The 15428-nt window shown below is 42.2% G+C and overlaps 1 protein-coding gene and 1 long non-coding RNA gene across 4 annotated transcripts in view; one reads left to right on the top strand and one right to left on the bottom strand.

Moving 5' to 3' along the window:
- The window catches only part of LOC308191514, a 36827-nt gene that overhangs the window by 6616 nt on the left and 14783 nt on the right, over positions 1-15428 (bottom strand). The gene's annotated exons all lie outside the window — the stretch shown is intronic.
- Positions 14397-15428, top strand: part of CRIM1 (cysteine rich transmembrane BMP regulator 1) — a 181400-nt gene continuing 180368 nt past the window's right edge. The window contains exon 1 of one of the 2 annotated variants that reach the window (XM_080583957.1): positions 14397-15253. In XM_080583957.1, the coding sequence (XP_080440083.1) occupies positions 14890-15253 (364 nt within the window). In that variant the 5' untranslated portion in view covers positions 14397-14889. The remainder of the gene's footprint in view (positions 15254-15428) is intronic. The other variant, XM_080583956.1, reaches the window with a different exon arrangement.

Here is a 15428-nt window from a genome sequence, read left to right as displayed (position 1 = left end):
AGCCCTGTCAGTAATGCCAGCAGGAATTTAATCCTACATTTCCCTGACTTTTATCAGTATGCACCTGAAAACTGAAATACTTTGGAAATGGGAAACAGTTAAACTCAATACTTCCAAGACATTTCAGCTTTGGAGGATCAAAAGTAAGATTTCCCTAGTCTGGAAGAATTGAGTTCCATTTCATTTTCTGTGCTTTAATCTTGGTAATAAAAATATCCTAATATAGCTTTATTGTCCACTTATTTTCTTTGACAGCTGGCCCAAAAAAAAAAGAAAAAAGAAAACCCAGGATCTTCGCCCCAAACCAAGGTTCCTTGTATAATGTGACAGAAATGAGTATTGCCCTTCAAAGAAAAACTCTTTCAGATTTTGTTGAATAATTTTTTTTCTGTTTTCTGACTGAATTTCGTAACAGTTGGTTGAATGTAACTCTTCTGACTTGTCAGGAATCCACGTGATCATATAATGCATATCTGGATACATGTAAATACGTTCAGCTTTCTCATCTGCTTTTTTGCGACTGTGAAAAATTGTCTCAGTACCCTTTAGATTTCCAGCTGACATTTGCTGATGTAGGTTAATGGTCACTGAGGCACAATATTATCATTGCTGCCATACCTCCCATATCTTAGAAGAATGTTATTGTTGCATTTGCTGCTGTTTGCTATTGTATCAAAGGAGAAGACTTAAATTAAAAATGTCATCTGTTGAGCACAAATGCTCTTATTTCCGAGAGTCTGGGTGATTTAATTATATAATCTATTACAAAATGTGCTTCATACCAAGAGAAACATTTGAGCAAATTATTTTAATTAATAGTAAATTTCAATGAATGTCATAAAATGTCTATTTTTCCCAGAGAGAATATGCTATCTGTCACTGATATCATATGGGTACATTCATCTTAAAAGAGGATTTGGCCTATCCATCAACCACTTTCATCAACAGGCAACATTAATTCTCCATCTTTTTATGTGTTATTTATTTGGTGGCAGAGGATGCCGTATACCAGACTGCGTTTTCAGTCTCTGTTCTGAGGTAGTGTATTTTCTTCCTTTGCTGCTATGTATATCCTTTGTGTATTACCTCAATTTCTCTACTAAAGTTACATTTATTTTATGAAAGCACAGTAAAATCCTTGTACTTTGCAAAGACTGCATTTAGAGTCTGGGCTAGGTTTCCATGTCTAGATGGAAAGTACAGAATCAAAAAAGTTCACTTAAATGCTTTTTTCATTGCCTTCTGAAGCTAACAAAACTTGTGATCTGTCAAAATTGTAAAGGAAATTAATTTCAAAGATATGAAGGTGTGGGAGGAACTCTGCTGCCCTAGAGAATTTATCCTGTGGCTGTTAGTTAAAGCTCCTGAGACAGTCATAGCTGGTGTGGTAACGCACAAAGCCAGTGCTTCAAATAATTCCCCAAATCTTTGGGGGGACTTACATATAACATAGCAGAGTTAACTCGAGCAAGAAGTGAGCTCTCTGAAATATCCAAACTACAGTACTATTTTGCATTTTTTTTCCATGGGTTCAATATAAATTCAGTTTCTGTTTCATAGGACTGTGTGAACAGACATAGCTAGAGATCTATGAAACCTGTAAAAATCATGTGCTTTTAAACTTGCCTATCACAAACCCCTTCATAACTGTTGACCTTAAAAACAAACAAACAAATGAGAGAGAGAGAAGCAGAGAAAGGAATTCAAGCCAAGACGCTAAAGAAGGTTGAGGAGGCTGCAGGGAGAATATTGACGCAGGTGAGAAATGTCTTTGAACTGCAAAGGCACCTTACAGACAGCTCCCCTAAATGTGCAAGTTTCCACTGCTTTAGACAGCATACTTCCCTGGGTCTTTGTGATATCTTGTCTGTATTTAGCAAGGCTTCCCTTAGACCACCGCTAACTAGAAAACTACCCATAAGTGTTTTCTCCCAAAGATCCCAGTACCTGACAGTGGAAACTAGGGACCAATGGCACCTTGAGGTATAAAGGTAGCAAGGGTACGGAATCAGCAGGCACTAACTTCCTTGTTGCTTCTTCTTGCTCACCTGATATAATGATGACCAGCCCTCCTCTTCTCCCTTTCTGCCACTTCCTTTCATATTCAGTTAGATACAGCATTAACTATAATTGTATTTAAAGCACAAAGTAAATCCTATCATGCAGTTGTGACAGAAAATAGCTATTTGTTTTCTGAAATCCGGGATTTGTTAGTGGCCCAGAGAAATGATCTCCTGTTTCATGTTTTAGTTGATGATGATTTTTCCTTGTATTTGCAGAGTTTTCAGTCTTTGATATTTGGGATACTTTAACAGTATAGCAGTGACTCCTGTAGATCGTGAAGGAAAACCTGCAAATATGATTGGCAGATTTGGAAACAGCTGTTTGACTAACATTAACACTGGCCAATTCATTTGTTATTGTTATTCTAACAATAGAAATAAAGAGAAAGGAAATCTATACTCAGCGTAGCTGTTGAAGAAGTAGAAAAACACATCTAAATGGACTACCTAGGACTACCAGAGAATCTTGCTTCTGCCAGCGCTCTCCCAACATTATATTAACAGCTTCTGGTTTTCTTTAGGTTTCATCCAGCAGTAAAAGTCATCAATAATCTGCTTCACCTGACAGAAATTGACAGTGTACTGTCAAACCTGAGCTCTGATCTGACTCATCTGAAATACATGCCACAACAAGCAATGGTAGCCATCTGCACTGCCCCAGATTGTCAACAGAGTTCATTTTATGGCCCTGTTGTACCTTTTTATTGGCTGAACTGAGTCAAAGCTCTGAACTACAAAACATAGAAGAGGAAAGTGTTTCAGGAAACAGACAAAATCGTATTTTGTAATGAACAGGAAGTTCTGCAAAAGACAGAGCATCCAATTGCTCTGATTTGAACTCCAAACAATGATTTGAGATAGTATGGTAGCAATATAATCAAATTTTTCTATATCACAAACGAAGTGTTTTGCACTGAGGTCCCAGGTTATGAAGAATCAACCCTGGCTGCTCTGAATGATAACATTTCTCCACAGGCTTAAATATAAAGCCTAAGAAGTATCAGAGATAGAGTCAACACAGCACCCCAATGAATATTCTCCCCAGCAGAAGGATTAAATAACTTAAGCATTAATGAAAGTAATTTAAAGAACAACTGACAGGTTTAACCTTCAATACAGGTCATGATAATTATAAGGATAGAGTATTGATAGAAAAAGATATAACAGGAAAAGAACAAAGAAGAAATTAACCTCCTTTTAGTTCATTCAAATTACCATAAACTTGGATTGAAATGGGAGGAAACAGAAGATATTTCTGTTAACCCTTCTATAATCCTCTTTTCATAGGATTTCTTAGTATATGGCAAGAAAAGTCACTGATTTTTTCGTATTAACTATTTATTTAGGACCAACCTGCTAAACACTACATATGCATGTAGTGGAGGATGCTCCAGCTATCTAACCAAGACAGACAACAAACAAATGTAAACAAAAATGGAGAAATACAGCTATGGTCATGTGGCAAAACAGCAGTTACAACCATAACTCTGGTCTCTCCACCCAAGAGACTCAGGAGATCAGATGGACAGCCAGCCAACCTTGCGTGTGGCATAGCAAGGGAAAGAAGAATCTGTTAGAGCCTCTTCAGCCCTTTCTGAAGATTAAAAGAATTCTGAGCAACTGGTATCTCTCAGTAACAATAAGTTCAGGTCTAATAGTTTTTAGTACAATAGGCAATATTAATGCCTAAATCTTAGTCTACATCTAAGACTGCCAAGTATCTTGATAATATTCTAAATGATGACTCTTCCTAGGTAAACAGTCTTGTGTCCTATTTATTCTGCAAATGTTATCAATATTGTCATGGTTACTGTCTGGATAAATTAGCAATACATAAGTACAAAAATTCTGAGACCAGTTAGATTTAGAATGAAGGTAAGCAGTACAGCCTTGTACTTCTGTGACTAGAAAAAGCCAAGTTTATGAGAAAGCCAGATGTGGATTTTTCTATTAAAAACATGTTCATCAGAAATCCGTAGTTAAACCAATACTGTTTTTGTCACTGTCAAGCTTTAAATCTCACTTATTAAAAATTGCATTGAAGTAGCAAAAAGACAAAGCATGGAATATAAACTAAGATGTATATTTGAATTATTCATGGTGATGTGGAAAAAATAATTGATACAGAGAGAATAATAAATGTCCAAGGAGTATTCCTTTTGATAATTTTCACTTTTCTTTGCCTATTTTGTAAAAAGGAAAAAAAAAATCTAAATTACTTCAAGTCCTCTCCTGAACCAACACATTTTCTCTTTGTTGTATGTTTCTTGACTCCATCAGAGATCTCTACTGAACCCAGAGATATCAGTGACAAATCTGCCCCGGCTTATCCATTAATACAAAGAAAAGCAAAACAACAGAAAAAGACTTTCCTAATACCCTAGAAACTTGGAGAGATGATTTTCTACACTAAGAGGAAAAATACCAGCTTTCACTACTTCTAGCTGCTATCTAGAATACCCATGTAGCTCGTTCCCTTTTATGACACACAAAAAAAAAAAACCTCCAGTACGGAAGAGCTATTAAAGACTACCTCTTGCCACTTAGATATAGTTAGGAAAGGTCTACTGATATGTTTTGATATATTTGCTAATGATAAGTATTAAATAGATATACAACTCACTAGAGAATTTTCTACCAAATCACAGAGTTTTATAACTGCTTTGCAAAGAACTTGACAGTACCCCAACAACCTATGTAACACAGGGGGGAGGAAAGGGGGGTATTTAAAATTATTATCTGAAAGGCAAGTATTTAAACACTGCCACAGATTTTGCAATGATTGCTTTGTCCAAACTCTAAGAACGTACTTTAAAGCTGATCACCCATCAGCCAGGGTTGATCACCCATCACCACCAAACCATAGTGAGAGCCACCAGATAAACTTTTCATTTATTTGTTGCACATTTTCCTTTCCAATTGATGCATGTACCACTGCCTTCATCTCAGAGAAGTTCCAGTTTGTTGCAGCCCTCGCCTGAAGAGGCTGGCTTTTCAGCAGGCGTTATAAAGATTCAGGCTGTCAGCTCTGGAGGTCACTGGCTGGCATAACAATTGCAACAACTTCAACTAAAATGAAAAAGCTCAGCAGAACTCAGGAAAAATGTCTTTGTGAATTTATGGAAGGGGGATGTGTTGATCAGTTGATACTGTACTTTAGAAGCATACCTGACCATTATCAAAGTTAGATAAATCACAGTGGGAGCTACAAGCTGGGGGTTATACTCCTTTTCAATTTCTGTGGTGAATGGAAGTATAAGCGTTATGAAGTACTACAGCTCATTATTCATAGCACTGTAGATAGTATGAAGAAGAAAGGAATGCATATGCCTTTTTTTCTCTTAATCTCTTAATTTTATTTCTTTAGATTCTCCAGATGAGGTGTTTCCTGATTCAACAGCAACGGTTACTAAGTACAGCTTTGAGTGTAGCTTTCAGTGTAGGACTATGATGGCCATCCTTTCTTACAACAAACTGAAAATATCAAGGGTATTATGGCAAAAATTGTAGCAAATAACCAGCTGGACTTGAAATACTGCATACTGCATAATTGTCATTTTTTTAGCTTCAGCTACAGAACTGAAAATACATTCTCTTAAAAAAAATAATAATAGTTGTGCCTTAAAATCATTATATTGAGAATGAAGACCTATAGAAATTCAATAATTAAGGAAGAGTACATCTGTATATTTTTGTATTCATTTTAATAGGTTCTCTATAAAGCACCAGACTAAATTAAAAACTGATATGATTCCAATTTCATGACTTAAGCTGAATCAAGGAATACCCTTTCTTGTATGAAAGAAAATGAAAATGCTTTGAGTTAAGAGATAGGAAAATGTTATTAAGAAAGGAATTCACTGGGGGGTTGATCTGCAAAAGCCTATGTTGGATGACCAAAGAAAGGAAGGTGGCTCAAGGTGCTTTTGCCCTTGCTTGAAATAAAAAATGATTCAGAAGGTGTAGGAAGGACCTGAACTTTGATTACATCCTGCTTCCAGTTGTTCTCTCAACTCTCTCTCTCTCAAGTATGTCAGGGGAACTGTGAACAATTGTCCTCTTCCTGCTCACTTGTTTGTCTTTTTGAGACAGCATCAGTGAGGAACTATTAATGACAACAGTGGTTTTACCCTACCAAAATGTACTACTCAGTGTAGGAGGGCAACAGGACTGGAGCAGCACTCTAGTCTCAGCCTCATCAAGAGATCCGTCTGAATGCTGAGAATAACAGTTATAAAACTCAAGTCAAGATGGTGACAGTGCTACAGCTTCTTATGATAGATTGTAGCTAAAACAGCGTGTGAAAAGGCTGTACATGCCTTGTACCATATTCCTAGGTGTTAGCTGCTTGCTGTTTGCAAATCTAGCAATAAAAAATCACCTCTAGAGCCAGATTAACTGCCTTGTAAAAAATAAGTTTTTGCTGCTAGTCTGCATTGCTTGAAGTGGTAAGCAGATAAAGCATAAAAGCAAGTCTTTCTCCTTATAAGTAAGAATTTCTCCTTACTTAGTAAGACTTTCTCCTTACTAAGTAAGAGAATTCTAACAGGTTCACTGCCATAAAATAATAGGAGCCAATAGCAGTGTTTCTCGTAGTAATTAAAGATTGTCTTGTGAGATTTGATCAGCCCTTTTCTCAAATTAGTAACCTAAACTCTCTGTCACTTCTTTTCTGAAGGAAGAAAAAAAAATTATAATAAAAATGCAAAAAGGCAAAAACGTGTCAGTCAAAGAAGCACTCAAGAGAACACAATAATTATATGAAACCTTAGAAAGTATTTTTGATAAACTCACCATCATCAGCTAAAGTATGCTAAAATCTATCTATTCAACCTATAGCCCAGTTAACCTGGGGGGCAGGTTACAAAAGGCTGAAATGCACTGTGAAGGAAAGAGGAAAGCAGTTACTTCTTTCACAAAAACCCATAAGTAAAGGATTTCCTAGAATAGGAGATGTACTTCAACTCAAAAGCAATGATGACCTGAAGATTTCATGAGAGGAGAACCCTTTTGCCTTAAAGGGGGTGACTTAGGCTGTTGGCATTAATCCCCTGTTAGCAAAGACCAAAGGGCCAGGAGAATAATACTGATGATGTCATGTGTTTTATTGCTAGAAAGTGAGAGAACTGAAAATGTCTAGGAAACTGCCAATATCTCGCAAGTTCCTGCTGACGGTAGGAGGCTATTCCACATAATTGTATCCATCCCGTCTTTCCCCTGGACTGAGAAAACTTCCCTGTCCAGTTTCTCTCTATGGGTCCATTCAAACCAAACCAGCCTCTTTCTTTCTTACTGCTAAGGTTTTTCTGCTGTTCAGGGCTTGCTTCCTTGCGCCACTATTTTCTCAACATTATCTGAAATGGTGAGTTTATGAGGCAGAAATACTTTGAGGGGCAGGAGATGCTGTGTTCTCTTTCTAACTATATTGCTGCCCTTTTTATAAGCAAGTCGTTTTACCTTCCCGCTTGTTTCCTTAACCCCACCTGTGTCCCTAATATTATGATTCCAAGTTCAAACTTGAAAAGGTGAACGGTGTTCAAAACACTGGGCATGCATCAACATCCATTTGCTTCTTTCAAGCAACCTGGACCAGGAAATCTACTGAATATGTCTTCCTGCATACTGAAAGAAAGGGAATGTGATCTTGCATGATGTTGAGCATCTTCTGATATAGGCTGAGTGCATTAACATTTGCTGAAGCCTACACAAACTTCAGACTGGCAAAGTCTCTCAGTCTAGTTAGCAATTTAAAAGACAAGTCACCATATTTCTAATAATTTAAAGAATAACGACAGAAGCTAGTGAATAATTCTTGTTAATATATTTAAATCAGCCAAGGGAGGCCAACTATTATCACAACACAAACAAGGAAATACTAAAAGGAAACAAGGACGGAAGGAGTAAGGCCTAGTTGACCTTGAAATAATATCTTTACTCTGTTTTTGCCCAAAGATGCTATAAAAAAATAATGCAAACCAAACAATTTGTATAAATGCTGATTTATACTAATCTTTTTCTCTCACTGTATGCACACCACAGTAACTTTAGACATATGGGCTTTGCAAATGGTATCCAAGCTGTGCGTAGTTCTAACCGATCTGTTAAGAAGCTGAACAATTAGACTCGCTATTTGCTATCCATTAAGAGAAATAAAGAAGATCAGACAATTTACAGAAATACTGTTTTAATTTGGGAAAATGCCTCTGCTTTATTCTCGTAAGCAGCGCTAGTTTCCTAGAATGGACAAACCAGGAAAATCTGATTTCGTCAACACACACGGTAGATATTAGAAGCCAAATTTCTTAATTTGTTATACATAAAGTTGTAATAACCAGAAGAGCCTTTGACTTTGTCCTAAACATTTTTGCTAACCCACATCATCATCCAAAGAAACTGAGAAGGTGATTAGAGACACGAATGGAAGCAAGTCAGTAGGGATCGGTGGTTTTATGGCCAGTTGCATTTATCAGCATTAAAATCTAGAAAGTGTTAGGAAAAACATCGGAAATACTCTGTGATTTCTTGGAGTGCAAGCTCTATCCAGCTTTAATAAAGACATCAAAAATAGTTTTAATTTGCTAAATACGTAAAGGGCCTGGTTGAGATGGTCTTAATAACCGCAGGCTTCCATGAGTTCAGACAGTCAGAACGTAGCCAGAATATGAAACGCTGCCTGGAAGAGTTATAGAAAATAATGTCAGGAAACTCACAGGGCTTTATACGGCCCCCTTGCCATACAGCAGGTTCAGCTATAGTTGCCTCCCAATTAACCGCTGATGATTTCTCTGGGTTATGGATTAAGCATGTTGCAAGAGCAGAGGCACCTGGATGAAGCATACCCACTGGGATAGGGCTGTCTCAGGGGTCCCTGCCTCTCCAGCCAGCTGTGTCACCAACCTACTCTCTTCTCCATTCTGTTCTCATTGTGTGTTCCCCCTTGCATACATTTTGTACTGCCTGTGGGTACTTTTTTTTTTTTTTTCTGGATACTCTTGATAATCAAGAGCTGAGTAGGCCCACACATATAAATGTATTGATGAAGTAAAATTTCTCTAACACAGAAGGTATATATTTTTAGATGTTTTATAGATTTAATCCTCTTAGAAAAAGAGAAATGTGAGATTGTCATTAACTATGTTATTAAAGAACATTTTAAACTTGTTCCTGAAAAAAAAAAATAAAAATTCAATTTATATAGTGGTCTCTGAATAAGGCTGTAATTCATTCATAATTTGACATTTTTTCCTTGTAGCATTTGTCTAAAGCAAAACAAAAGACAAGCCATTTTGCCCCTGTTTGAATTGGTTATAGACGCCAGGTCACATTTTGAAGAGTCTGAAGCTCAGACAAGTTTTGATGAATTTGAGCAGAAATAAAAAGTATTACAGCTGGGGCCTGACTTACCTTGATAAGCAGCTACCCTTCAGCTTAGTCCTGCTAACTTTAGCCTCTCATGCTTTTCCTTCAATAGCTCAAAACCATGTTTGAGAAAAAATACCTTGCCTAGAACTCTGTGAAGATAATTTCCTTTGGACATATTGAGCTGGGGAATTAGCTATGATAGCTTTTACATCACATCGAGTGTATCCCTCATGCTATCTGATTTTATCTATTTTATATTGTAGATATTGATACCCAGCAGATTGCAGTGAAATAAACACAGAATTTTCAGTTTTGTATTTTAATATTTAATATTTTATCAGTTATCAGTATGCAGCACTATGAAAATGGATGTAGATGCTGATCTAATCCACCTACTTTTCTGGTGGCCAGATTTTCTGTAACTAAAATGCATATATTTGCTAGACTGACATACCCATTTAAAATGCTTCTACTTTTCTTTTGTAAACTGACGGCAAATTGTCTTTCTGTGCTAACTGTGCTTATTTGTTAAAAAGATTTTCTTCATGCTAAAGAAGCTAGAACCAGCATGACCTTGAGGGTGATCAATTTAAATACAAAATTACATTTTTAGACACAACAGTTATTTCTCCTGAAAGCCTCCTGGTAGCAAGCCTTAAACAGGTATTGACTTCCTAATTCTTTAACCTTGTAATTTGTAAGATACATATTATAAAATGCTTAGATCCAAACAAATCCTTAACTTGAATGTGTAATGATTACAGTGATTTAAGTGCAACGTGAAGAACTGCGCCCGCAAATGGCCATTCCTATTCATTTATAGCTTATTTGTTTGTCATTTTTATTAATTTATAGCTTCTGCTTGTTAAAAAACATATAGAAATAAATTAGTCATGCAATTGCATTTTCAAATTGCTTATGCGGTTGTTTTGGGTCCATTAAAAAAGCAGGTCCTTTTACTTGTATGTTCCCTATGAGCAGTCCAAGATGTATTAGGAAAATCTGCAAACACTTCTGTCTGTTGGTTATTCCGGACTTATATATTGAACCACTGAGCTGTCCCAAGCTAGGGATTCAACTGAGAGGAAAGGTTTATGGGATTGAAAAAAACAGCAGAGACTACCTGGTGGGATATATATTTATTGGGAACTGGCTCAAAACAATTCTTAAAATGATTGTTTCTATTAAAATGAATTCTCATATTCAGTTTTCCAATTTCACACCATTTTCCATTTAAAGGTTTTGAAACACCTTGCAGCTACTACTATAATAAGTCTATGATATCTCTGTGAAGAAGAGAGAAATTATTCTCATGTGGTTCAGACTGATTCAGCACTGCTTGTAATAGTGGCAGGTTTCATCTTGATTCTTTTTTTTTCTGCAAGTAGAGATTGCTCATGTGTATAACCTGTTTACAGGAAAGTTTATATCTAGAGACTGCTACAAAGGAGACACAAGTGATCTTAACTGACTAAAGAATAAAGGGGAAATTTAATGTGCAACAAAGACACCATGAAGCACAGAAAAAAATAAAATGTTTGCATAGAAAGAAGTATAACTTTAGCATTAAAATCACCGTTGTTACAGAATCCAAATATACATAAGGAATTATTGGTGTATATCAACATAGTGAAAACAAACTTTGGAATCGGAATGAAGACATTCTGATATTTTGCTTCTTATTAGAAAAAAAAGAAAAAAGAAAAAAAGAAACGTTTTAATTTTTGGTACTATAGATATCTTTTCCTATGTCAAGAAAATGCAATGTGTATTTCAGTTGTGGTTATTGTGACTGTCAGACCTATCAGGATATTTATGCTGAACACCTATATTTCATACAGGGATTTCACCAGTAGTGAGGGGAGCAAGGGGCGGAGGAGTTAGTGAAGGGGGTAGTAGCTTTCTCATTAGCACTGCGTGGTTTTGCAAAAGCTCCAATTACGTGACGACCAAGCAAGCTCTACAGCTCCGCTCCTATTAGTGCTGCAACTTCATCCAGCCTAGATGTGGCTTCAATACAACACTAGTATTACAGAAAAACAAGCCCAAGAAAATTCAGCTGCTACAGCCTGTTTGTCAGAATGCTTTTCATCCTCCCACAGTTGAATTTTGCAGTATTTACTAAACTGTTTCTAGGGGAAATTAGGAGCTGGATCTCACTTCAGTAGCTGAATCTACTTACTCCTAAGTGATTTGGATCTTAGGATCTAAATCCCTTAGTAAACCAAGAGGCAGTAAATCAAGTCAATTTCCCTGTAAGAATCCTTCACTGTTTCTTGCTGGGGAAAGCAGTGAAATTCACCTTCCCTGTAAAGTCATCAAATATCAGATTTGCTGATTTCGAAGGAGTACCTCATTGTCCCTATGGACTCCTCTCAGGTTTGGGGCAAGAGCCTTTTCTACCTTTCCTGCTGAAGCTGTGCCACTGTGCAATGAAATATTTAGTGGGGCCAGAAAAGGGAAATACAAGCATGTGCATGAGTAGTTTACGACTTGCACCTAAAGGACAAGGCCTGAGGAGACAAGAACCCTAAATTTTATACTTGTAGCACAAATATTTCTGTGGTTTGCTCCCTTACATGAAGCTATTATGGGTTAAACAGCCTATGACGCAGGGCACTAATCCTGCTCACAGCTGAAGCCTCTCTCTGTTGGCACTCAGCTCAAAAGTTTGCTCTCTTTTTCTCGGGGCCCTACAACTTTCTTATCTGAGCTGTTCCTAGCTTTCTTCTTCATCTGGTTTTGTACTGCTTCTAGCACTTCTTTGTTCCCACACATGCAAAGACACAGTAGGTCCTACGAATTCTTTGTGCCTTGAGTATACCGCACATCAGTACAGTACAGGACTGGTAGGTCAGGCATGTCTGGGAAATATTGAACCTATTGCGCACAGGTCCTGGAAAAATACCTACATGTTTTTCATAGACCAGTTGATTTTTCCACACAGAAGTATTAACATTCTGTAATCAGATCACTTTTCATCTTTTGGTAAACTAAGACCATTGAATTCAAGTCTTCGTTAGGTATTGTATCGTGCATCCTCTCCAGCACTGAAATCAGTTTTGTAACTCCTGTCTGCACAGACTCAGATTCGTGAATAGTATTTTAAAAATACAGCCACAGGAAATGTATGCCTCATTCTAAAACCAATCTCAGCAAAGCTACACACTGAAGGTATGTTTTTACATACTGCTTTTACCCAAATCACAGCGGGGTTTTTTTTTTGGTGGAAACTTCTGGTGAATCAAAAGTACTCTGACCCCTGCAGGTGCTTTGGGAGATTGATTTGAGTGTCCTGAGGCTGACAGACCAGAATTTTTGAAGAAACATTTTACAGAACTTCTTGCTCGGTGCATTGATATGCCCAGGAGTATCACCAGTTTGCCATAACGTTCAGAGCCTGAGTGCTTGGCTTGCTAATACGAACTCCAGTGCTCTCCTGTCTTACTGCTTTACAGAACACAGCAATGAACCGTGTTGTGTTTTGTTTCCTCTCAAATGGATTTGCTGGATTTGTTTATACCAAAACATGGGGCCTTTAATGAGATCACCTTATCATTTGCTTTCCAACTCTGTTCAAAAATATTGTATCAGTTCAAATGCTGATGCCTGGTAGATGGTTGCTTCTCATTGTCCATTACTTTTTGAGATATGTCAGCTAAATGGCCCTAATCCATGTAGCGCATGCTGTATGGGCGGCATTTCATCACAGTAATGTTGTACTGAAAAACACAGACCAAGACAAGTGCCTTGCAAGCTACTGGGGCGAATTAAAACATTTGTAGTTCTTGAAAAATAAACTTTAAAAACTTAGTTTAAATTCTGAATGGATCCGAATACAGTCAGCCAGTCTGATATGATGAAGACGTGATTATTTTTAATAGAGAAAATGCTTTATTTTTCACCGTCAGGTTACACAGCTGCACTGTTTCCATTAGAGATGGGCCTATGATGGTGACAGGGAACCTTTGCTACAAGGAGACACTTCGGCAGGAATGCATGAGGGCGATTTACAGGGCTTTTTCCACAGCAAAAAGATACACCGTTGCTGACAAAGCTTTACTGTAGCGCTCCTCCTGTTGCTGGCAGCAAGTTGCCTTTTGCCTTGCCCTCACGCAGATCTCCCGTCGACACCATAACTGGCTCTTTCTCAGAAAGCGGGCGTTTGGAGGAGCCGTGCAAGCCATACCCTGGCACCCTCCTTAATCACCTAGATTAAGTTTCCAGAGCCTCCCTCCTAAAATTTCCCTCAGCGTTGGCACCGCTGCGGGCAACCGACGGCTCCCCGGGCCCGGCGTTGCGCAGCTGCCCTCACCCCACCTGCCGAGCGAACCGCTTCGTTCCCTCCATCCCCCCAACTCCGTGACGCTGTGGCGGCGGAGTAAGCCTCCCGCACAGCCCTCAGGCCCCCCGGGCCGCCGCGGAGAGCCTGCCCTTCCTTCCCGGAGCCGCCGGGCTGCGGCGGGGGCAGCCTCTGGGCAGCAGCAGCTCCCTGCGTGCGGCGGGGCACGGAGCGCCGCCGCCTGCTGGCCCTGCGGGGGCGCCGCCGGCCGCGGGGAGCCCGGGACGCGGCCGCCGTGCGAAGGGCAGCGGGGAGCGGCCCGCAGAGCCCCGGCGCTGCGGGGACGGGACGGGAAGGGACGGGACGGTGCGCGGGGGGCTCCCCGTCCCGCACCCCTCACGGGGAGAAGGGAGAGGAGGAGGAGGAGGAGGAGGAGGAGGAGGAGGAGGAGGGGCGCGGGGCCCCTCTCCGCCCACGGGGTCCCCCCGGGGTCCTGCCCCCCCGCCTCGCCCCGCTCGGAGCCCCGGGCGGGGGAGGGGAGGGGCGGGACGGGACTGGGGGAGGCGGCGGCCGCCGTGGGGCCCAGGCTGCTGCCGCCGCCCGCCTCGGCTGCGTCGCTCCCCAGCCCCGGGAGCTGGGGGGAGAGGAGGAGGAGGAGGAGGAGGGAGGGCGGGGCCCGCCGGGGAGCTAGCCAATGGGAAGGCGCGGAGGGGCATCGGAGGCGGGGAGAGGGCGATCGCCGCCCAATGGGGGAAGGGCAGAGGGCGCACTCGGAGCGGGGCGAGTCGCAGGCAGGAGGCGAGTCGGGGCTCGGGCAGCGAGCGGGGCGCAGCGCGGGGAGCGCGGCGGAGCTCGGCGGGGCGCAGCGCGGCGCAGCACCGCACCAGCAGCCGTCGCCGCGCCCAGGGGCTCGCGGCCGCCTGCCGCTCACTGGCCTTGGACGGGACCGCCGGGGCCGGGAGCCGCGGGACGGCCGGACCGACGGACGCCGCTTCCCGGAGGGGGCAGCGGGCGGAGCCGCCGCCGCCGCCGCCCGGCGCAGAAGTTTGGCTGAAGCGGCCGCCGCCGAGCGAGGAAACTTTCCTCGGGGGGCCGCGGGCGGGGGCGGCGGGAAGGAGCCGCGGCACGCTCGGGTCCGCCGCCCGGCGCGGGGGCTCCGGCGGGGCTCCCCCCGGCGCCGGGATGTACCTGGCAGCGGTCTCGGCGGGGAGGAGGCGCCCGGGCGGAGACGGCGGAGGTGGCGGCGGCTGGCACCTGGCGGCGGCGGGGTGGCTGCTGCTGCTGGCGCTGCTGCTGGGCGAGTCGGGGACGCGGGCGCTCGTCTGCCTGCCCTGCGACGAGTCCAAGTGCGAAGAGCCCAAGAGCTGCCCCGGCAGCATCGTCCTGGGCATCTGCGGCTGCTGCTTCATGTGCGCCCGGCAGCGCAACGAGAGCTGCGGGGGCGTCTACGGGCTGCACGGCGCCTGCGACCGGGGGCTGCGCTGTGTCATCCGCCCGCCGCTCAACGGCGACTCCATCACCGAGTACGAAGTGGGCGTCTGCGAAGGTGAGAGGCGGACGGAGACCCCCCCCCCCCCCCCCCAGCCCTCCTCCCTCCGGGCCCCGGGTCCTCCGAGAACCCGACCCCCGGCGGCGGGACCCGAGGCGGGGCCGCCCCGCTCCGCCCGAGGTGGGGAGCCCGGGGCCGCCCCGCTCGGCTCCTGCTCCGCTCCTTCTTTGCT

The sequence above is a fragment of the Anser brachyrhynchus genome (genome assembly GCF_964034855.1).
Source record: "Anser brachyrhynchus genome assembly, chromosome: 3".
NCBI classification, from domain to species: Eukaryota; Metazoa; Chordata; class Aves; order Anseriformes; family Anatidae; genus Anser; species Anser brachyrhynchus.
Note: the sequence above shows the minus strand (reverse complement) of the source record. Positions and strands in the feature narration are given on the sequence as shown.